At 35.9% G+C, this 24,454-nt stretch overlaps 1 protein-coding gene across 13 annotated transcripts in view; it reads right to left on the bottom strand.

Annotated features, from left to right (window-relative positions):
• Nucleotides 1–6,040: 6,040 nt before the first annotated feature.
• The window catches only part of PTPRK (protein tyrosine phosphatase receptor type K), a 576,007-nt gene continuing 557,593 nt past the window's right edge, over nucleotides 6,041–24,454 (bottom strand). For 9 of the 13 annotated variants that reach the window (XM_032274360.1, XM_032274363.1, XM_032274362.1 and 6 more), the window contains 9 exons: nucleotides 21,883–22,037; nucleotides 19,409–19,544; nucleotides 18,997–19,146; nucleotides 17,649–17,822; nucleotides 13,808–13,939; nucleotides 13,543–13,668; nucleotides 10,862–11,025; nucleotides 10,230–10,365; nucleotides 6,041–7,538 (listed from right to left, as the gene is read on the bottom strand). In XM_032274360.1, the coding sequence (XP_032130251.1) occupies nucleotides 7,485–7,538; nucleotides 10,230–10,365; nucleotides 10,862–11,025; nucleotides 13,543–13,668; nucleotides 13,808–13,939; nucleotides 17,649–17,822; nucleotides 18,997–19,146; nucleotides 19,409–19,544; nucleotides 21,883–22,037 (1,227 nt within the window). In that variant the 3' untranslated portion in view covers nucleotides 6,041–7,484. The remainder of the gene's footprint in view (nucleotides 7,539–10,229; nucleotides 10,366–10,861; nucleotides 11,026–13,542; nucleotides 13,669–13,807; nucleotides 13,940–17,648; nucleotides 17,823–18,996; nucleotides 19,147–19,408; nucleotides 19,545–21,882; nucleotides 22,038–24,454) is intronic. The other 4 variants (XM_032274368.1, XM_032274370.1, XM_032274373.1 and 1 more) reach the window with 2 other exon arrangements.

Raw genomic sequence — 24,454 nt, 5'->3', positions numbered from 1 at the left:
GAGTTGGGGAGAGATAGCATGGGGATAAATGCCAGATATAGGTGAAGGGGAGGAAGGCAGCAAATCACACTGCCACGTGTGTACCTATCCAACAATCTTGCAAGTTCTTCACATGTACCCCCAAATCTAAAATGCCATAAAAAACCCCACAAAGATTAGCAGAGGGTGGTAGTGCACACCTGTAGTCCCAGCTACCTGGGAGGCTGAGGCAGGAGAATCGCTTGAACCTGGGAGGTGGAGGTTGCAGTGAGACCAAATCTCGCCACTGCACTCCAGCTTGGGTGACAGAGTGAGACTCCATCTCAAAACAAAAACAAAAACAAAACCTCATTTCTACTTAGATGTCTTTCTTTTCCCACTTTCAACTATCATTTTATTGAGCATCAAATGGTGTTGGAATTTTGTTTCAATAATCAAAAATGATCTATGAGACAAATACATGTAAATAATGTTTTTTTAGGTACCCATAATTCTGCTGTTCATTGTTCTCCTTTCCTGATAATTGAAGATTCCTTCTTTTATCATTTACTTTCTGTTTGAAGAACTTCCTTCAGTAAATCTTCAAGGGAAGGTCTCCTGGCAACAAGGTAACATAAGCCAATGGCCCGCAAAGATTAAATTATTTACTAGATGGCCTTCTTCACATAAACATATGACTTCACTGGGTTTTAATTTTTTAACCTTAACAACGAGGGCATGAGGTTAGATCATTTCTAATGTCCATCTAACTTTCTATAATTTCATGAGAAAAAAATCAATTCTCTAATTTCAAAATGAGATTTTTTTCCCCCCTCAATGACCACATTTGATCACAGGCAATAAAAAATTTGACATTCGAAAATAAGTAATTAATGAATACATACTTACTTTATCATTCCAAGAAGATAACATGAAGGTGAAGAGAAATCAATTTTGGTCTGCTGACTGTGCTTCAGGTAATTACATTTATAGAACTAGAGCTCAGGTTCCCATTGTGAGCTGGCAAGGGCCCACACTGCTTTACACCTGCCATGGCAGCCAGCAGGCATCATCACAATCTGGAAATGCGGTGCTTCCACAGATGCTGTTCTGCACTTGTGACTAAAACGGCTCTGGCCATCCCACGACTCATAGAACAACTGCTCCCCTTTTGAGTTCTCAGTACTATTATTTCCAGAAGAATTATTTCCTAGTCATCATTTTGGGGAGTGCTTACTAGGTAAAACGTGAGAATTACTTTCTGAAACATGCTTTTCTGAAGTTAGTTCAAATACAAAGGAGCAAAAAGAGAAGCTGATTTTGTTTTTGTTGTTTCGTTTTTATCTTAGGAGTCAAGATTCATCTATATGTATTTCTAAAACAGAAAAATATTTGAGGAAGTAAGGCAAATAGGAAAAAGAACAAATATGGAAGACAGCTATGATAGCTGTTTTAAGACAGCTAGAACTCATATTTCTTTCAAATGATTTAAAAAGTCAAAACAGTAAAACCAGTTATTCCACAATGGAGGTCACAGACTTGAAGCCTGCAGCTCTTATACGACCACAGCAGGTGTAGCCTTCAGACAGTTTGTTTGTTCTGCAAGAGTTGGGCCAGAGGTTTGTTTTTGTCTGTATTTCTAAACGTAATTGTTTACCAACATTCAAACAATTTTTCAATGAATCTAAACATTTTGATTTTTACCTTCTCTTGGGAAATGGGACGTGCTTGGGTCCATATTCCTGTGCAGCAAAGGCTGCTGGGAGGTGTGTGCTGCTGCAGGTGCTGAATGTGCTTGCGAGTCCCAGTGGGGGCAGCTCTCCCACTGCTCCCTTTGTCCCCATGTCAAACAGCAGGTACCACTGATCATCACTCACATTTTTGTGTTTCTTATTGTATAGCTGAAGATGGCAGAATATCTAGTATCCATTTTTGAATCAACAGTGGGAAAATGCAAGATTAATCAGTAGGAACATGTGTTTTAATAAAACCAGGAGGCAGATTTTTTTTGTAGAGATGAAAAATATTTCTATTAGGAAACGCACAAGCTAAGGACGTTTGTTGTAATTATATGACCTGAGTAACCATTCTTAAATATACATGGCCCACTTCCCACACTCATGGTTCCTGCTGGTCTAGCAGGCATGAATTTCCCACTCCTTTCTTAACAAATAACAGGTGGATGTCATGACATTCATATTTTTTCTCTACTTTCTTAGTTAGATTTTATCTCCACAACCATGCAGCATTGTTTACATGCATGGTTTTTGGCCATCTGTACATTCTAATTTCTAGTTAAGAGTCCGGGTGTGGTGGCTCATGCCTGTATTCCAAGCACTTTGGGAGGCCGAGGTAGGCAGATCACCTGAGGTCAGGAGTTTGAGACCAGCCTGGCCAACATGACGAAAACCCATGTCTGCTAAATTAGTTGGGCAAAAATTAGTTGGGCATGGTGGCACACGCCTGTAGTCCCAGCTACTCAGGGGGCTGAGGCAGGAGAATCACTTGGACTCGGGAGGTGGAGGTTGCAGTGAGCTGAGATCGTGCCACTGCACTCCAGCCTGGGAGACAGAGTGAGATTTTGTCTCATAAATAAATAAATAAATAAAGTTATTGGTGACTCAATTTAGATATTGCTCTTTTTCATATTCTACATCTGAATAGACTGAACATATTACATCTAAGTACTGAGGGTTGGATTCTTTTGGCCTAAATGCTACTTATTTCTGACAGAATCAAGACCAATATAACCTAAAAGACTAAACAAATCTGCCCAGATAGCAGGAGGGGGAAGACATTTTATGACAGATAACATCTCATGATGATGGACTTGCCAATTGTATTAAATAATTGACAGTACTTAACATCTAACACAGAATATTGAGTGCTGATTAATTCTGATGTAGTTGATTAGTTTCAACACAGTTTACCATTAAAGAGGGCACGTTCAGATATTCCATAGGGACCTATGTTTTCTTCAATGGTTTAGAAACTCTCCACTGGTGTCTTTCTGGATTTGATAACAACAGGGTCTCTCTGTTGTTTGTTATCTTCCAGGTTAGCATTTCAAATCACATTGGAGGAAACTGGAAGTTCAGAAGTGTCATATAGATCTACCACATTTCCATTGATTTTCGGGGAATTTATATTCCAAAAGCCACTTATAGCTTACTTAAAGTGGGTCCCAAGACAGAGCTTTTCCTTTTAGTTTCAGAGAGATATAATAATACTCTAATACTCTGCAGACTGCTTGAATAGACCAGAGTTGTAAACAAATTCAGATATCTCTACTACCAAACCTCCCTACGCTGTGAGACTATGAAATAATATGTAAGTAGAATTTATTAAGGGACGCATAGCCAGTTGCCTTCTATCTTCACTTAGTGTTGAATGAAACAGCGCACTGACTCCACATTAAATAGGGGTGTTTACTAAAACACTGAAATAAATCTAGGAAGGATGTGGAGTCTCTGCCTGTGAAAACATTTCAGGGTAAATATTACATATTACACCCAGGGTATGTGACAGATTATTGATTTCTGGCTATTTTGTTATGAAAAAGAAAGCTTGCTAAAGTGCACAGAAATTAAATGAAAATGCTCAATTGTCATTCCTCTATGAAAGTTAGGCAAATCTCCAGGCATGGTGGCTCACGTCTGTAATCCCAGCACTTTGGGATGCCAAGGTGGAAGTTCGAGATCAGCCTGGCCAACATGGCAAAACCCTGTATCTACTAAAAATACAAAGAATAGCGGGACATGGTGACGGAATTACAAATCCCAGCTACTTGGGAGACTGAGGCAGGAGAATTGCTTGAACTCAGGAGGCAGAGGTTGCAGTGAGCCAAGATTGCCTCATTGCACTCCAGCCTGGGCGAGAAGAGTGAAACTCCATTACAAAAATAAAATTAAAAAAAAAAAAAAAAAACAAAGGCAAATCTCAAAGGTGGTCCTTTAAAGCTAGTAGACTGCCCATCTCATATATCCAGTTGAGCTACAACCTGCCACTCCTCTCCTGCATTTTAGTATTTACTGGTATCTAGTAAGTTCAGATGCTAAGAACCTCTTCTTTCATACCATTTTCTGGGAAGAAAGTAGATATGAGAAGGAGCAGCAACTGGCTATCTGATTCCAAGTTACAACATGAATGCCTAGAACCCAAGAGATTCTTGTGGTAAGATGAATACTGAATGAGCATATCAGTGTGGAGGGAAACGTGGCCTCTCCATGTCCAGGCAAAAAATATCCTCCGTTATGTTTATCAATGTCAGAGATCATTTGGCTGCAACACAGCAACACCTTTATCTAAAAACTCTGATGATTAATACTAAGTGTCAACTTGATTGGATTAAAGGATACAAAGTATTAATCCTGGGTGTGTCTGTGAAGGTGTCGCCAAAACAGATTAACATTTGAGTCAGAGGGATGGGGAAGGCAGATCTGCACCCTTAATCTGGTGGGCACAGTCTAATCAGCTGCCAGCCAATATAAAGGAGGCAGAAGACTGTGAAAATACAAGACTGGCCTAACCTGCCTAGCCTCATCTTTCTCCTGTGCCGGATACTTCCTTCCCTAGAAGACTGGACTCCAAATTCTTCAGTTTTGAGACTCAGACTGGCTTTCCTGCTCCTCAAGCTTGCAGACAGCCTATTATGGGACCTTGTGATCATATAAGTGAATACTTAATAAACTCATTTATATACTTATTCTATTATTTCTGTCTTTCTAGAGAACCCTAATACAGACCCCAAAGCCTAAGTATTAGAAAAGGCTAGAAGACAGCTCTAAGAGAGCTAACATTTGTTTTCAAGAATGATTTTAAAACTCAAAAATTCCCAGTTGCTGGTTTGTCTCTGGCCCACACACTTCCAACATTTCTTTAGTGATAATTATAGAAAGGAGGTCTATAAAATTCAACTACATGACAGCAGTTTAAGAAATAACTAATTTAGGAATAGGAAGCCATAAACTAATGAAAGGCTTGTAGAGCTCTGCCAGGACATCTGCCCAGACAGGCATGGCTGGGGGTTTGGGAAAGCATAGTTAAGGCTACTTGGGGAGCCCCTTAAGGATATATAAAGCATGAGCTTTTGAATTTGAGTTTTAAGAATAACAGGCAGCCCCTCTCCCATTGCTTCCTGATAAAGTGGCTTCTATGGTGCCCAAACAAAGCAAGCATGACATTTTAATTTCCTGTTGCAAAGAAAGAGAATTATTGTTTTTTGAATTTCAGGGGCTGCATAGATCTCTGAGTTTTGTGGACAGTTGTGCTCATAATGATTTTGCTGGTGTGTGGTACAATCATGTGAGTAGAAATGAAGTCGAGGTCACACAGTGAAACAGAATCCTCTATAGGATTAACACAGTAAACATAACTGGGTAAAAAAAAAATTTGGGTGAGTTTGTGGATTTTTTGTTAAATGCCTCCATGATTAAATGAAAATCAGCTTTACTAGGAAAAGGTTGCTTTATCTGGATTTTTTCAAAAGAAAGACACAAGTTTTCTAATAAAGTACATAGCAAATGGGAGATTGAAGATGCCCATGAGGATAATACTACTTTAAGAGAAAGCTGATGAAGAACCGCAGAAATGAAATTCTAATTATTTTTTGGTCTATCTTTGTGACATTTGGGAAACAATGTGTTTAATGATAAAGACATAGATGCTAAGTAAGAAGGAATCTGTTGACAAATCGTGTACCTTTTCATTTGCTTCCATTTCATCATCTGTAAAATAGGGATGGTAAGTACTATTTGTCATGTTTGTTATAAGAAAAAGTAAGATGTATATTATATAAATGGATAGTGACATACATAAATAGAAAACACGTATTAAATAGATGGATAAATATAGAAACAAACAAAAAATGATGTCAATCTCCAGGCCTTTTCTACCTCCATGTACTAGATATTTTGGCATTCAATTAAGAAAATAAAAATGAAAGAAACTAGAGCTTGGAGAATAGTTTTACTTTGAATAGAGTTTTTGTGGCCCACTTGTATCAGTGAGTGTAGAAATAAGCTATTCATTTAGTGCTGAAGGCATGAACATTAAGAGGAAAAAATGATGTGCAAACAGTAACTATGATCATTATAAAAACTTTATTTCATTCTTACTTTAATTAAATCTTTATAAGCACCATGTCATGAACTGGCAATCTAGAAAGAGGACACTGGAATGCTTTAGTCAATTACAAACTGCAAGCTGATGATGTGAAGTTACAGCTACATAGAGCATGTGAACAAGACCACGTTTAGAAAGGTTCACTTAAGAATCCCATGACAATGCGCAAAACAGGAATCTGGCATTGATTTGTTCACACTTTTTATAGTCAGAACCCAAAGCTTGTGCATGTAAACATCAAGAGGAACATTTTATCACCCTGACAGTTTACAGTTTGCTAAAATTTGACCCTGAAAGCATATATGTTGCCATCTTGTTTTCTTGACCAGCGATGGGCCACACGCTGAAAAAATCAATTCCTTTAAAATTTAAATGATGCTTAAAGGTCGTGTTCAACCTTGTGCAAGTTGTCAGCAAGGCCTTTTAATGTGTACATTTCTCATGTATGATCACCAAACCATTATTTACCTAATGAAATTGTGAAAAACTATACATTTTCAGCAAAATGTTTCAATTTGGTCCTATATTAAAAGACCAATTGCCAAGGGATTTTACACAAATTTAATTCACAAGCATGTACACAAGAGAATCACTATAAAGAACATTGTTTCCTGGTTTATGAATAAAAAGTTTATCCTCTACTTACACTAAAACATACAAAAAATAATCTACAAAAATCGTTTACAACTGATTTCAGCTAAAGAAAAAGCTTTCTTCAAGGAAAAAAAAGATGATTGTGTGGTGGTAGTATTTTAGCCATCAAAAAAGGAATGTAAGTAACCAATAAATATAATGTGCTTTCTCCATATAGACATATTTACACTTGAGTCTTTGGCTTATGTTATTTTCTAAAAAGAACTTTAAATGATCCAGCCATCATTGCACATTAAAAGAAAATAAGCCAGTTATATATATTTATATATTTATATAGAGATCTGCTACACTTGCAACATATAAAAAATGAACTTTACTATGAATTTGCACAGCTTTTCTTTTCTTTTTCCTTTTAAGATTCATCGGCTTTCATTTTAAAAAGGGAGAAAAATGCCACATAGAAAGTATGAACTCATGCAACATGTGGTAGCTGCTCTACTGAAACCACAAGAGAAAAGGTGGCATGTTCACTGTACAAACACCAATAAGTTCTCATTTGAATCTGGTTCTTATTAAATATAATTTATGTGGCATGAAATGTTGATGCTTTAATATAGTAATAAAAACGAATTAAGTCCTTTTTATTAAGATACACAACTTCATAAGAAAAATACTTTTACCTCTCAAATGTAAAAGTCTCCCACCCCCCACATTAAAATCTTTCTGCACAAGTGTAACAGGTACAACAGCTGCTGGCTCAATAGATGAACAGGTTTCCTCGTGGACGCACTTTAAAGAGTCTCACCCAATTAAGATGATTCCAGGTACTCCAAAGCTACATCATAACAGAAACGGTATTGCTCCTGAAAGAGATCAAAACCCAAAGACTGAGAAAAGTTAAGAAAGAGACTAATGGTGATTAATAGTTGCCAAATGAAACTTGACAATCAATTTAGATTATTCAAGGATTACAATTTATTTTTTCTATATACAAGATTAATATCTAGGCATACATATTTTATTCTTGAGTCTAATGATCCATTTAAGAAAAAGGAAATTTATCTTAAAAAGACATTTTATCTTTGCCTCATATTTTCCATCAATTTTTAAATATCTAGAATTTTTTATCTGATTATAATAGTAATACTTGATCATTACAGAACAATTCTTCAGCACAGAAAAATATAAAGAACGAGAAAAAGAGCTATAATTCTATCATCAGAAGAAATTGTTAAAATATCACCTTAGTTTGGCTCAGTTCTTTTTGTGCATGGTTGAAATAATCATCTTAGAATAAATATAACTATGTATATTTCAAAGTATAATTTAAAATGTAACTTTTAAAATTTAACATTGTTACAATTCTTTTTCCATGTTATTTAACATCTTTTAATACCACATAAAAATCAAACATATGGACTGTTTGACTATTAAGTTGCTTTTATTTTTTTTCTCTATTTTATAATGTTACAGTGATCAACTGTAAATGTTTTTCTCCATATATTTCAGACTATTTCCTTGAGAAAAAAAAGCCAGCCATTTTAAACAGCCATTTACACAATTTCAAGTTCTTAATTTTTGGCATTGTTTTCTTCCATCAGAGTATTTAAGGACAATTTTCAAGAATGGTTAGTGGTTTTTAAATTTTGAGCCTGCTTGTGCCTGAAAATTTATTTCTGCTGCCTTTATATGTTTAAGACAACATAATGGCAATACAATTTTTGAGTTAAGACTGCCTTTTCTCTAAGCTCATCTATGGACTTGCTTTATAATAAGATTTTAGAAAAATTCAGAGACCATATCATAAATTATTACTTACAATATGTAATCCTTTAAAAAATTCCCAACTCAGTTCATTCAGGTGGGTAAAATTCAGGCTGGAGAACAGTCTAAAATGCATATTATTTTAGAAGAGAAGTTCCAGGTGTCTCCAGCAATAAACTAGGGCAATAAAACTTTCCTTAAGAGGTCTTTATCATTCCAACACTATTTACCAAGTAGGTATGTTTCAAATTCACCTACCACTGTAGGAGTGCATTCAAGGAACCAAAATGTGCCTCAAAATAGTTATGTCTCTTTAAACAGTCTCCAGTAATTTTGCCTACATTCTAAATCTCCTCACCAAACCTGTCAGCTCAACTCCATAGCCCATTAGATTAATCACCAACACTGATTAAACACAAATCAGAGGTGGGGTGCTCAGGATTCACGAGACATGAATGTAAAGAAAATAGTAACTTTTTGGAAGGTTCCAGAATTGCAGAGTTTAGCCATAGATTTATTTATTTTTATTAAAAAAGGTGGGAAATCAGTTAAATTTGGAGGTACAAGTTGAATTCTGCAGTCAGAAGTGATCCCACTGAAGATTTTAAGACTTGATCTGAAAAATGGAGGCAGAGTTTACATCAAGAAATCTTCAAGCCGAAAAGAGTTTAAAGACATAACCACTATTCATTCATTTGCTAAGACGATCTGAGAGTTCTACCTCAAAAACTCCCTCCAATTCAACCCCCTTTCTCATCTCCACAGTCAGCACCCCCGTCAAAACCAATGTAGTCTTGTGTAGACAGCTGCAACAACCCAGAGACGGAGCTTAAGGGCACCTGTAGAAAGGGTGAAAGTCTGGTACCGCTTGTAAAAGTGAAACAGTATAAACCTAAGTCTTCAGATTTTGTGTCAGGAAGCAATGCAACTTTTGTGTGAGCAATCCATGAGCAGGAAGTGGTGAAATACTTTAAAGGTTTATTGAATTGCTCATTCTAGTTATCTGATCATCTTGATAAATGTAGGGCAAGCAACAATGATGCCTTGGTTTTTCTGGTTTACTTTTCTGTGAGCATAAATTACACAGGTGCTCCTAACCTGATCCTACCATGCACATACATACACTTAACCCACAGATATCTCTTTTTAGAAGTAAAGTGTGTTAGATAAGTGTAACTTGCTTTCTTACTCTGCACACAGCTTCGCCTATATGAACTGTCACACACACATATCTATCAGATCTTATTTTTAAGCTATGTTCTGACTTTATGAGCCTTGACAAGCTCAAGGAGCATGATACGAACTGCCCTCTACAGTTGGTAAAAGCTGAAAACTTAACAATGATAGTTTAACCATTTATAATTTGATCAGAAAATGAAGAATTATAGATAATGACAAAACTAAATTTCAGTTGCCCTTTAAAAACACTGGTATCTAAGGTACTGATGAAACCTATATCCCTTAGACATATACTTGATACATGATTTATTCTTATAGAACCATTTACCAAAGTTTACTGCAGCAAATATTTATTGGCTATAACAGAAAAAAAAATCCTGTGAATTTCCCATATTAAATGAAATTAGTTTCAGGATTAGCAGTTTATGTGATATGTGATTGTCTGTGGGTAGAGAGGGATGTTCAGCAATCCATTAAATAGGCAGGAAAGTCCCCACAACGTCTCATTTTCACATCTGATTCCCTATGTGTGTGTGAAGTCAAATCAATAAGTAGGTATATGACTAACTAATCTCTAAGATGCCTTCCAAGTCTAATGTTCTGTGACTCACCGGGGCTTCCACCATGTTTGGCTTGCTGTTCCTTAGTGTTTTTACCGCATGGAAAACATCGACAACATTTTGCCGTTTCACCATTTCAACGACAATGCCGATAGCACAGAACATGCCACTACGTCCACCACCATTTCTGAAAGCAAAGAAAGCAAAGGCATTTTTAGATAGCAGCACCAGGTGACCACAGGTCACACCATCACGTATGTTTGGGAAAACAAAAGATTGTATTTTTAATTGTTTTCCATTTGTGTCTTAATTTTGCTTTATATGTGTACAAGGCAGAGAGAAGGAAACTTGAGGATGAGATTAGATCAGTGGCTTACACTTAGGAATATGCTATAGGCATAAATTGTTGCAATCTAGACCTTGAGATTCTGATATACTTGTAAACTGTGTAAATCAGAAGTTGTTCAGAGTAGTGTTCCAAAGAGTCTAAATAATATAGCTATGTAATAATATTTAGAAATTATACAACATAAACTTAATTATAGACTGATAAGACAGGAAGACTGTTTAAAAATAACATCTAGGGGAGGCCTATAAGGTGCAGGTCAGACAGTCTTTAACACTGAAAATGAGAAAATAAGCACGGAGGCCCCGTGAATGCCAGGCTGAGCCGCCCTACTCACAGGCAGTGGATAATCGTCCGGCCTTCCCCTTCCTCGCATTCCTCCTGCCACTTTTCCACCTGCAATATCAGTTTCAAGAATGACCTTTTGGATCCAGGCACTTCTCGATGAGAAGCCCATCCTAGGTACTGAAACTGCTGTACCATCAGATAACCTTCCTGTGGCTGTAGAGGGAAAAGTGTTTTTATGTTAATAAGTTGGGACTACAATTTTTACTAAAAAGTAAAAGGTGCAGACAATTTACAACACAAATGACATTTACATTGGATTGAGTCTAGCTGATATATATCCTAAATATGTACATGCTAATACAAAAACATTCTAAGTGACAGCAGCAGGAAACAGCAATCATCCTTTATACCTTCTTCTCCCTCACACTATGTATTCAGTAATTCATTTCTATGACTACATTTCCTAAATAACTTTCAGATTCATTGCCTTCTCTTTATCATCATTGACATCAATGCACTACCAGTCACAGGTTCTGATAATTACTTCCTAGTTGATCTCCCTGAATAAACTTTGATCTCCTTCCAATCCATATAGGCATGATGATTATTTCAAAATGCAAATGCAATCTTGTCATTTCCTGCTTTAATGGCTTTCAAATGATTTTAGCATAAAATCCAAATTGTTGTCACGGCTTAAAAAAATCTATGTGATCTGGATCTACCCCTTTCTTCAACCTTCTCTTGGTCTTCTTTTAATCCATTTATTAAGTCACTTCTTGCCTTGGGGACTTTGTATATACTGTACGCTTTGCCTTGAATACGTCTTTCTTGCTTGCTCTTCTCAATCCCAAATAGAATGTCAAACTTGTCCCAGGTTTGCCTGGGACTTCTCTACTCTTAGCATTGAAGTCTGTGTGTCTTGGGAAAGCTCCCATCCTTGGCAAACCAAGATGATTGTTTACCTCAACCACCAAACTAATTTCTATTGATTCATTAAATTTTGGCTTAAATACTATTATCTCAAAGAAGTCATCTCTGATCACATAGCCATGTCAGATCCCCCAGTTAAGCATTCTATATTCTTTACTTTTTTGCTGTAAAATGCATCACTTTTTTACAAAAAGGATTATGTAACTTTTGTTTAATGCTTTCCTTCCTGCAAAAATGAAGATTCCTTAAGTATGCAGAAATCTTTTTTTCCTGCACTCTGTATCAGTAGAACTTTGCATAATACTTCCCAAAAAGTAGTATCATTGAAAGAATGAATCAAAACCTTAAACCTTAAATAAAAATATCAGGAGGAATATGAAATATATGAATAAATCACATTAGACTGAGAAGGGCCTATGCATCTTTTGGTATTTTACAAGCCCTACTTAGTACTCCACAGACTTGTTCCTGGTACATGTTAAATATATTAAATATACTAAATGATGAGAGTGAGAATGGAAAAAACATCATGTACTAATAAGGACAAGAATATCCAACACTGAGGCAATTCAATAAGTAAGCAAACAAATAAATAAAAATGCTGAGAAAAATGTAACATTTCAGCTCCCATTCCTAGAATATTTTTTCACAAAAACTGCTCAATTGACAAGCCTTACTGTCTTCAGCAGCTCTGGTTTTTTTAACTAAAATATTACTAGAACTATAAAGTAACAGATGTGCAGACATAATGAGATTCCATTTAAATTAACATCTAGGATATGCATGAATATTATGAGATGATTGAAGTTATCCTTTTTTTCTCCACTGAAATGAGCAATAGGAGTCTATATGATTTCATTCCCTGCTCATAGCTATATACATACAGACTTATTAACCAGATGCACACGTAGTCATTTTGATATGAGAGACACTGAAACACGACTGTCCTAATCACACACTCAAAATAATACACACCCATGGAGCTGGTGCTTTAAAAACAGAGTAATCTTTCTCTCTAAAAAAAGAGCTTAATTCCATGAAAGTTACTAATTCTTTTCAAATTCTGCTTTCTATTTGGTTATATACTCTAAATCATTTTTATTAGTACTTTTTTTTTTAAGATCTTCCCCACCCAAATTTAATTTGTCATGTAATGGAAAGCAGATGAGGAGTCAGGGGAAGAAAGACTTCTGAGAAAGACAGTTACTACCTTACTGCTGGGAAAAGGCATCGTGGTAGCAGCACTGGTTCTACCTTTAGATGTGCGTAGAGCCAGAGGTTTGGACATTTAGGGAGATGAAATTGCAGGTAGAAGAATCAATAATGAGCTTGGAACAGTGACATGGAATGCTTCTACATAATGGCTGATCCAGCATCTCTCTCTTTCCTCCTGCAGTACAGCTTTTCTGTCGTTATTGTTATTGCAGTGTTCTTATTTTTTGATTACACGCCATTTCTGGGCTGGATGTCAATACTAATAAAGTATGAAGTCATCCTTAAGATAAATCTACACACACTTAGAGGCCAGGCCAAGGCTATCAAACTTCATTGAGACAGTGCATCTATATTTCCAGAGGGAATATGTTAGTCTACTGACTGACCAAAAAAACCTAGCCTCCAGCATTTCTGCGTTCCTGTATTTTTGTTTAAGTACTAAGGCATAAGATGGTTACTAGCTTTAAAGTGGATTATATAGTGCTTATTAATTCTAGTCTCCCTGTTATCTGAATGAAACTATACCACATCTTGGTTATGATCGACCTATTCTAGATGAGCTCAAAGGATCCAGTAGTGACTTACTCTTGTTAGATTGCATATCCTAAAAATCCGGTTGATCACATCACAATCCATTGAACAAGACATACATTCCACTTGGATGGGGCCATATCGTAGCATCCCTTCCTCTGGCCAGTACTGAGGGCAGCCCTAGATGATGAATGTTTTAAAAGGAAAAAAACAGAGCGTTATTTTTTCCAATTAGGATAGTATAAAGTAGGTTTTAGCATTTCATTATTACTTTATTAACTTGTCTATAAGTGCACAAAAGCAACCCATAGCCATTAACCTGGGACAAGTCGACTTCATTTAACATCACAATGGAGGTACAGCCATAATCATACACTAATCTCCAGAAGTCTTTCACAGTGTTTGGCAGAGGGTATTGTGTGACGATGAAAGCAGCTGGTTGCCTGTAGCTCTGCGAAGAAACAAGGTAGATGGAGAAACATAAGAACTTAAAATGTATGATCAGTTGTACAAACAGATTCAAAACACTTCAATGTAGGACCAGTAAGATGGAATAGCTTCACATGCAGAGGGAACCAGAGTGATGCTTAAACCATGGAATAAGAGATTCAGGCCACTGGAATGAACTGAACTAGTATGGTAATGAATCCATATGGTGGAAGACTTCAATGTCTCCGAAGCAATTCAAGTCAATAACTGAATTTTTACTTTACTGAAAGACGTAAATACAGGACAAATACAAAAGAAGAAACTAAAGAGCTTCTGAGGTTAACATCCTCTGTAAGGTACCTTTTGGGCTATTTCAATTTTCCAAACATAATCAGTCTCTGAGAGGCTGAAGGCAAAGTAAGCACAAAACCCCTGGTATGTCTATCAATGATTCCTGCATGTGTATAGTGTGTGTGCCTGCAAGTAAAACGGTTTTATTCTTCTCTACTACAAATAAGAAAAACCACAAGTAGCTCAAACACTTATACTTTTACATTATGTGGACATTATCAGGATATTCTGCACATCTTGTAGGCAATCCACCTCCCACAGCTTCCTGGGCATTTCTAATATATACCAAAGTTCAGAAAGACAGTTTCAACCATTTAAGATCTCAAAGCACCAAAGAATAACAATGCACTTCCTGGCCCCACAAAGTGGAGAGATAGCTCCTTGTTTACCATGTGCTCCTTAATCAGAACACAATATGTTATCTCTTCCCAAAGGGAGAAATGTAAAAGCAATGTTTATTTGGACTGGACAATGTCATTTGATTTAAACTAATTATATGCAACAACAATAATAATAATAATTAGACAGTAGCCTGGGATAGGTTTCCCTAATGTTGATGAAAATTTTCAATGATTTTATAACTCATTTGTATCATACTACTATTTAAGTTGTTCAAGAATCTTAATTAACATCAGCACAGGAACTGGTTCTTGGGCTTCACTGATGCTACCATCATTTGGGAAATGCTGCTAACCACAGCATTCCATCCTGCTGAAGACTGCAGGATAAATCTGAGTAGATGACAAAAATAACTTACCTTCCTACTTCTAAATGACCTCAAGACCTTACCAAGTTACACGTGCTGCTGGGATGAGTGCCTCCTAAGAAAGGTACGAAGGTTCATGAGTGATATTTTTTGGCTATATGTGCCCACCCAAATCTCATGTAGAATTGTAATAATCCCCAATGGCTCAAGGGCAGGACGAGGTGGAGATAACTGAGTCATGGGGTGGTTTCCCACATGCTGTTCTTAAGATAGTGAGTGAGTTCTCATGAGATCTGACGGTTTTATAAGGGGCTTCGCCTTTTGCTTGGCACTCCTTCCCCTGCCTGCCGCGGTGAGAAGGACGAGTTTTCTTCCCCTTCTGCCATAATTGCAGGGTTCCTGAGGCCTCCACAGCCCTGTGGAACTGTGAGTCAATTAAATCTCGTTCCTTTATAAATTATCCAATCTCAGGTACGTTTTTATTAGCAGCGTGAGAATGAACTAATACAGTAAGAAAAGTTAGAAGAAAGTAAGCGCTCTTCCCAATTAAATGTCTGCTCCATGGAAAGGTAAGTCAAAGCAGACTAATGGCTATTTATTCATTTTTTGACTCAAAGTGGAGGGGACACGCATGAGGAGGAGCTGATAATCAGAGAGAAGACTGAAGATTTCCTATTCTTTTTCTCTCTAAATGCAGGAACATATGTAAGGCTCTGAAATCACAGAATCCTTGGCCTTACCTCCTAATATTCCATAGGCCTGACAAAAGGTTATTATCACACTAATGATGGGGATAAAGAGTAGGCAGAAACAGGATCAAACCAGCTTTACTTTTCTGAAGGTTCATTTGCACTACTAAATCCCCAGAACACCTTTAACTATGAAATGTCTTTTTTGAATCACAGCGGAGCATGCAGACAGTAAGAACAGGCGGATTACAGGGTTCAGTCTTCATACTGAAATGAAGACAAGCTTGGACAGGAAGCAAGACCCCATCTTTACAAAAAATAAAAAAAATTAGCTGGGCATGGTGGCATGCACCTATAGTCTTTGCTACTTGGTAGTTTAAGGTGGGAGGATCATTTGAACCCGGGAGATTGAGGCTGCAGTCAGCTGTGATCATGCACGACACTCCAGGCTATGCTACAGAGTGAGACCTTGTCTCAAAAAGAAAAATAAAGAAAAGGAGACAATCTGGAAATTGAGAAGAATTTGACAAAGATGCCAAGGGCAAAAACTTCAAAGGCATCAATGCTTTTCTAAATATTATTTTTCTTGTTCACACATGTTTTTTCATTCCATATCTAGATGCAGAAATGAAAAAGCATTGTATACCATCTCTGTATATTTAGTGTATTTGCCTTTCCAGACACCTAATATAAAAAGAAAAGGTATAACTAGGATCTAATGTGATTTAAGTGGATGTGATTAATGGCCAGGCAAGACTCCGATAACAGCAAGGATGAGAGCTTTTCACAGGCAAGAGCGATCACAGCAAGGATGAGAGGCTGCCTTTAGACTATTCCACTTTGTGGCACCAAAAAGAGCAAAGTAACTGGTGAAGACGACTCGTAGAAATAGAATGTGAGCTTAATAGGAACAACAACTTAGAAAGCCTGATTATAGTCAGAAAGAAATGAACCGTGGCTTCTAATTTCTTCTTGCTATGGTTTTATAGGAGAAAGGGCAAAAGCTAGAAATGAAGTCAGTAAACTCTTTAAAATGATTCTAAGCCTTGGTGGTTTTCTTGCTTCTTTCCAAGGTAACCAAAGTAAAGTGGTCAAAGTCATAATTTAAAACTTTCTTTCCTTGGTAGGCCAAGGTGGGTGGATCACGAGGTCAGGAGTTCAAGACCAGCCTGGTCAATGTGGTGAAACCTCATCTCTACTAAAATGCAAAAAAAAAAAAAAAATAGCTGGGCTTAGTGGTGTGTGCCTGTAGTCCAAGTTACTCAGGAGGCTGAGGCAGGAGAATCGCTTGAACCCAGGAGGCAGAGGTTGCAGTGAGATGAGATTGTGTCACTGCATTCCAGCCTGGGTGACATAGGGAGACTCCATGTCAAAATAAAATAAAATAAAACAAACAAACAAAAAGCCTTTCTTTCCATATTGTTCTGTCTATGGGCTACAACACTCTGCAGTTTAAGACTAGAACGGGGCAAGATCGTTCTTTCATTATGATGGATGTGTTAACACAATACTATCCATCCCTTCTCTAGTTACTTATAATAGTCTTTATTGATTAATGGCCAACAAGTTAATTGTAAATTATGAAAACAAATGTCAGAAATAAAAATTTCCCAAATTAACACAATTTTTGTAGGATTGGGCATTCTGTGATTTTAAAAAATTCATTTCTAATTATATTCAAAAGAGATAGGCATGATTTTCTTTTCTGAAAATAATTAAGATGAAATTTATAAGATGTAATATTTACTCTATGAATATAATAACTGACAAGCTCCAAATCTATAATAAAACTATAAAAATGATAGTTCTTAAAAATCCCTATAGGGAAAATCTAAAATCATTCTTCAAAAAATATATTTCCATAAAAGTTTCCATTTTTCTTTTCAGGTTATTTCAATATTCTCAAAAAGAAAACTAGCTAGTGTTCAGTTGCATTACATAGTTTTTCACAGCACTCTATACTAACAAAGAGGGCAGTCTCTTACGTCCATAAGAGCAGCATTGATGTAGTTACTGCTCTCCCCATCAATTGTAATTAAAAAAGGCAGACATCTGTCAGGTGGCAGCATGTCCATGAAACGGTTCTTGTCATGGTTCCTTGGCAGGCATGCTATACTGCAGTCTTCAGCTTGTAGTCGAGGGGTGACTGAATTCAGAGTCTAAAATGAAAAGGGAACCCAGGTTAAATGACAGTGACCCATTTAACAGTATAACACAGATCCATCAGATATTTATTAGACCAAGTAGAAAGTGAAGGATTTGTGCAAGGCAATGGCATTTGCTACTATGACAGGCTGATAGACTTTGGGTTAAAGCTAATAAAGCCTGAGAAGTGAAAAATAAACAAGACACACATTGCTCCTCTTCTTAAAAGGAAAGGGGAAGCTAAACAGCATTGCTGTGTGTAAAATGCATTGCCTTGACCAAAGAAAATACAATCAGGAAGTCCATGATGATAAGGAATCTCATCACAGTGGGAAACGGTATCATGTGTAATAACATCTGGGCTTACCATATTTGAAGATAAACTATGGCATGTTGGAAAGAGCACTGGGCCAACAATCAAATAATTTGGTCTCTGCTATTTATTTTATTTTCACTCACCTTCAGAGATGTTTTAAGGGCAGTAAAAACATTTAGGGCTATTTTGAAATAGTATTTACTACCAACCTCATTTATTATTATTTTTTGAGACAATGTCTTGCTCTGTTTCCCAGGTTGGAGTGCAGTGGCGATATCTTGGGCTCACCACAGTGCCTCTACCTTCCAAGGTCAAGCGATCTTCCCATCTCAACCTCCTGAACAGCTGGGAATACAGGCATGTGCCACCATGCCTGCCTATTTCTTTGTAATTTTTTTGTAGATGAGGTTTTGCCATGTTGATCAGGCTGGTCTCGAACTGCTGACCTCAAGATCTGCCTGACTTGGCTTCCCAAAGTGCTAGTATTATAGGTGAGAACCACCACTGCACCCGGACTCAATTATTGTAATTAATGTGCTTGATCTAATCACATTGTGAGTGACACAGGTCAAAATCTGTATGACTGCATGAAAAAAGGTCTATAAATACACACAAATCACCACTAATTTTGACTTTTATGATACCTTTCCCTCTTGCCCTTCCCTAAGTCTGAACTTATTTTAGATATAGTACATATGAATTCATTAATAGAAAAGTGACTATATAATATGTATAATGAAAGAGATATGTATTATATTTAAAACAGAATCAAAGGTTATAAATTTGACTTAAAAGACATTCCTTAAAAGGATTGATAGTACCCAGAACAAAATGTATTAAGTCATAAAAGAGGTTCGAGAAATAGTTAATACCTGAAATTCATCCTTGAGATGTGAAGAGTTAGTCTGAGAGTCTATTCTAATCATATCAAAATATGCAGCTTTAAATTCACAGACAGGTATGGCAGTTTCTCCACATAAGCAGGCTTCTAAAATGGCATCATGAATAAAAATGTATTGTTCCTACCAAAAGAACGATAAAGAAAATTTTGTATTAGTTTTAGTATCACTTTTCTGTCATCAAAGGTAGAGAATGCAGAAAATTTTCTCTATATGAAAATATGAATTAAAGTACCAATATTTTTCTATGTGACTGAGCTAATATTGATTACATATGAAAAAAAATCTACTCTTTTGGTTGAGTAGAGTATATATGAAAGACATCTACTCTTGCTTGTTTGTATTAAAAAAAAAAAAAAAGTCCACTACAGGTAAATCTACATACCTCTGTCTGGACCATATTGATACGACGAGATCGTAAGGCTTTGACACAATTGTAGATATCAACAACACCCTCTCTTTCAGCCATGTCCAGCATGATGTCAATCACAATGTAACAGCCAGTTCTTCCAGCACCAGCACTGAAAAGAATTAAAACAATTGTAAGAAGCATGTTAGTTAGCCTTCATAACCTTAAATAAGGACCTTTTCCACAGTCAGACAGGTAGAATCAAATTGATTTGACAAAGTGCAAGACACAGCACTTGTCCATGCTGTGTAAAAACTTATTAATGTACAAGTAACTTCATGCAGAGTATCTGCTTTGGTATAAGCTAAAGATTGGAACAAGAGTTCCAAATTATTCTCAAATTGAAAATAATGTTCAGGTTCCATGCCTCTCTCACAATTTTCATTTTATGTAAATTTAACACACATAATTTCAAGTTCATAGAATTGATCAAGTGGCAGATTTATGCTTCAAAATTTAATTCCAGGTTGAATATTTTTATATTCATCTAGGTGTGTGTCCTCTGGCAACAATGTTGGCTCACTCGCTGTTTTTGCCTCTTGTAAATACCAAGTCACACAAAAAAAATTATTTCTCAAACCTTTAAATGGTAAATCTAAGGAGCCATGATTCACAGGAAATGCAAATGGTGAGGGTGGACAAGAGAATGATGGTTATCAAAGGGGAGGAGAGTTAACAGTATAAAGACTATTTGAATCATGATCGGAAGCGAAAGGAAAATGATTGTTAGCTATAGAATATGATTTCCAGCAAGTCACAAGGCTAGCCACTATCCCACTATATTTAATTCTAAAGTTAATTTTTAAAAATACTTTTCAGAACATTATGTTTTAGTCTTTAATTGGCAAATAATAATTGTACATATTCTTGGGTACGTAGTGACGTTTCAGTGCATATACTGTATAGTGATCAGAAAAGGGTGATTGGCATATGCATCCTCTCAAACATGTATCATTTGTGTTGTGAACATTCAGTATCCTCCTTCTAGCTCTCTCAAGCTAAACACTATCATTTACTAGAGTAATCCTACAGTGATATAGAACACTTAAAATGTATTCCCTTATTGCACTGTAGCTTTGTATCCTTTAATCATAATATACTGTGATTATTTTACCTCTGGGGAATGTTTCTCCAATTTTCTATATAGAAGTCAATGGAGAAAACAAAATAAAGGTTTTTTGGGAGGAGAGGGGAATTCACTTCGTAATCCAGAGATGCTTCAGTGTAAGTGGAAAATGACACTTCTGTTTCAAGACAGTATCTGAGAATCTTGGAGCACTTCTGAAGCAAGCAATTCATAAGAAAGTAAACCTCTCTGATAAATCAAGAAATCCCTAAACTGAAAACCTATTTATCTCATTTTCTAAGTGGTTAGATAGGCTAATAACATTATTTCCTTGTTATCCAGATTTGGTCACTTCTCTTAAACTCACTGTTCTTTGAGAAATTTAAGCAAAAAATATTGTGGCTGTCTCCATTTATTTTTGTCCCCTACCATCTTCTCAATCACAGTTCCCAGGAGACAGGAATGTAATTGAAGAGTACATCAGAGTTCATGAGGAGGATTGAAAGGAAGAATTTTTTGTTTGGTTTTCATGGTACATATCATCTGATCCTATGGGATGTTTTACCTTTATTTCATTCTCTGCTTCCTCCTCCCCTTTTATACATGGTTATCTAAATCATGAATAGGTTAGATTTTCAGAAAGCAAAAAATGCTTAATTACAACCTATTATGTAGCTTGGAGAGAAAAGCATTTGAGAATGGTGTGCAGCATCATTTAGGGAAAGCTTTTCAGATTCAGTACTTACTTTTCTGGTCACACCTCAAAATGAGCCCATGTAATTTGCTTTTAGAATCTCTAAATGCTTGTTTTAAGAGAAGTTTCTAATCAGAAGTAAGTCTGGATATAATGTTTGTGTTTTTTGGCATATATTTGCTGAATCTCACTGATGCAGTTCTCAAGGTCCTCTAATGTGAAGTCTTTAAAAAAATTAAATTGCTGTTTTATAGCACAAATTCTTGCAATTTAGGCCATTTAGTGACTCTGTATGTCTCAAATTTAGTTTTAAAAGCTGGAATTCTGTTGGGAATTTTCTAGATTGACAAGAAATGTCTATTTCAACCTAGCATTCTATACAATATGGGATTCGCCAAAGTGATAAAAACAAAAAACAAAAAACACAGATGTTGCCACTAAAAGCACAGTTTCTACACTTTAAATTGTGGGTGACACTACACACATTAAGATGAATGTACGTATTTCTTAAGTTCCTGTTTTATAGCCTACTTACAGCCAACTTTTATTTTATTGCTGTTTTGCTTCATCTGTAATACAAGCAAGCTGGAACTTTGTAAGCAACATTAGATTTTATGCTCAAAAGCCTTGTCTTGACACTCTTAAAAAAAGCTGATTGGATACAGTGAACACATTTGGACCACCACTCACCTGCAATGTACAACGATGGGGCCAGCACTGGGAGGGTTGGATAACTTGACTCGCCGGATAAAGGAAAGAAGCCCTGTAGCATGGTAGGGCACTCCATGGTCAGGCCAGCCCGTGAAATGGAACTGTTTAACTTCACGGATTTCATTGTATCCCCTCTGTGCAAAGATGGAAAGAAATGTTTTCAAAAGCCATTTTCATGGCCAAAATAAAGCCATTAAACACAATTATGGGCACAGACCCAACTGACAATGATAACAATACAAACTTTACCAAAGATGACGTCTTTTCTTAAAAAATAAAAAAAATGAAGGCCTGACGTGGATTAGGAGCTTACCTTTATTGTCTGACAACTGCCAAACAAAAGAAAATTAGAAGTCTTGCTCAGTTCTAAAAGTCTGGATAAATTTTATTTACTTTGACAGCTTGTTTCTCGCTGGGAATGACAACACATTAAATTATTAGGGGAAAAGAAGGAAATGGGAAAACTAAAATGCTGCCCTATTGACCCAAAGTATTGAGTTCTCAAGTGCTGTATAAAAGCAACTTTCCAGCTTCTCACCTCACAAAGAGATTTTAATGCCTTGCTTATCCATGTTGAAAATGGTTTTGAAGCATAGCATGTAGGGATTTTCCAGGACAGTGCTGCTCTAGATTGGCTTGTGAAAATATACAGGCAGCTAAACTGTTCTTTGGGCAAACTATTTTTCTTAGCTCTGTGAAATAATTCAGCACAGAGTATTATTTATAGTAACAAAAATACAAAATGAAATAAGTGAAGCATCTGCTGTTTGTTGCTCTTCTATTGGGTTAAGAGAGCCCTGTAAATGCACATTTCAAAGCTTTTTCCTTTCTTTTTGTTAAGTCTGTAGACTGAGGTAGCACAGCTTGGAAGGTATAGATGAAATATTGCAGAATTTATTTTTAAGAATTCACATTTGTAGCAAAAGGAAAACAAATCCCACTATCATCTGTATAATTCAAATTCTACTGTGAGCTATCTGTGAAATCTCAATCTCACTTGTTCGATCAGAAAAGGTAGACACATTACATGAAATAGACAAAATTGAGAAAAACAGTTTAATTTTAGATTCAATCTTATACAGACCAGTATCACCAAAACCTTGGAATTCAGTGATCATTTCTTAAAGGTTTTCTAAATTCCAATTCCTAGCACAATACCCTACACAAAGCAGGGATCAACAAGCATTTGTAATAGTCACAATGATAAGCATCACCCTGAAATCACCCCAGTGGAAAAATCACCTTTTTTCTACTTCTCAACTCTAGTGAGGAAGGTCAAAAACAGTTTCGAGGCCTGACTTTAGACAATTACTTTACTCCTTCTATATTAATTATTTTACTGGAGTTGCTGGATGAGCCTTGCTTCCTTTATCTTTCTATTACATGTTTAGGATTTGCCCGTTTTAGTACATTTTTATATGTCAGTGCCTATTCTCCTTTTTTTTAAAAAATTTTTATCTGAGTGATTTTCAGATATACGGTTAAAAAAAAAACTCTCTATTTTCTAGTTCTAAATAACAAGAAAAATAAAAATCCAATGATGTTCCAGATAGGATTGTATTAAATCCATACAGTGCTATTAATATCAAGTACTCCCATATTCTGGAACATGGCGCAGGTCTCCACTCATTCATATATTATGTGTATCCATAAGTACACTTTTGTGTTTTTATTCAGTCAGGAATTGTGTAATTCTTATTAAATACATTCTGAGATATTTTGGCACTTTTTATTATTTTTAAAGATTACTTAGTGATATTTTCTTACTTCTGTTTGTCACCAATATAAAGAAAGCTATAACTTATGAATATTTATGCTGATTTAGTCATTTAAATAAATGTTTATACATTCCAGTTAAAAATGTTATCTCTAGTTTTCTTGGTATAAAATCTTTTTATCTTAAAATAATTTGTCTTTTCTAGTAGTTACACAGTTTATTCCTTTTGCTGCCTTATTTATTTTCTAAAACTTCCAAAAATGTTGAAAACTAGTGAGACTGATTATCCACATAACATTCCTGATTGTGAAAGCAATGATATAGTCTTTATACTAGTTTTTTTATGATAAACTAATAGTCTTTAGTTCTTCATTCCACAACATGACTGCTACTAGGTAATGTTGAATTACCTTTATCATGTTTAGGATGCTTCTTTATTTCCCTAATTAGAGTATTACTGTAAATATTTAAAAAATAAAATTAAATGCATTAATCTATTAATAAAGTCATATAGTTTTGGTCCTTTAAGGTACTGACATAATGAAATATCCTGTTAGATTTTCCACTACAGTTGAAATATTATTGTATTCTTAGGGGAAAAAATAATAGGTCACTTAGTGATATTTTCTTAATTCACTACTATTTTTCACTACAAATTTTCAATATTATATTTTAAATTTTTTCATGTTCTTGAATGAAATTGGTCTGCAATGTGTGTGCTTGGAGAAGAGAGGGACAGAGAGAGAGAGAGAGCAAGAGAGAGAGAGAGAAAGAGAGAGAGAGAGAGAGAAGAGATTACGAAAGAGAGAATGGGAGCTTGAGAGAGTGCTATGT

The sequence above is a fragment of the Sapajus apella genome, unplaced genomic scaffold (assembly GCF_009761245.1).
Source record: "Sapajus apella isolate SASKATOON/1434 unplaced genomic scaffold, GSC_monkey_1.0 scaffold6, whole genome shotgun sequence".
NCBI classification, from domain to species: domain Eukaryota; kingdom Metazoa; phylum Chordata; class Mammalia; order Primates; family Cebidae; genus Sapajus; species Sapajus apella.
Note: the sequence above shows the minus strand (reverse complement) of the source record. Positions and strands in the feature narration are given on the sequence as shown.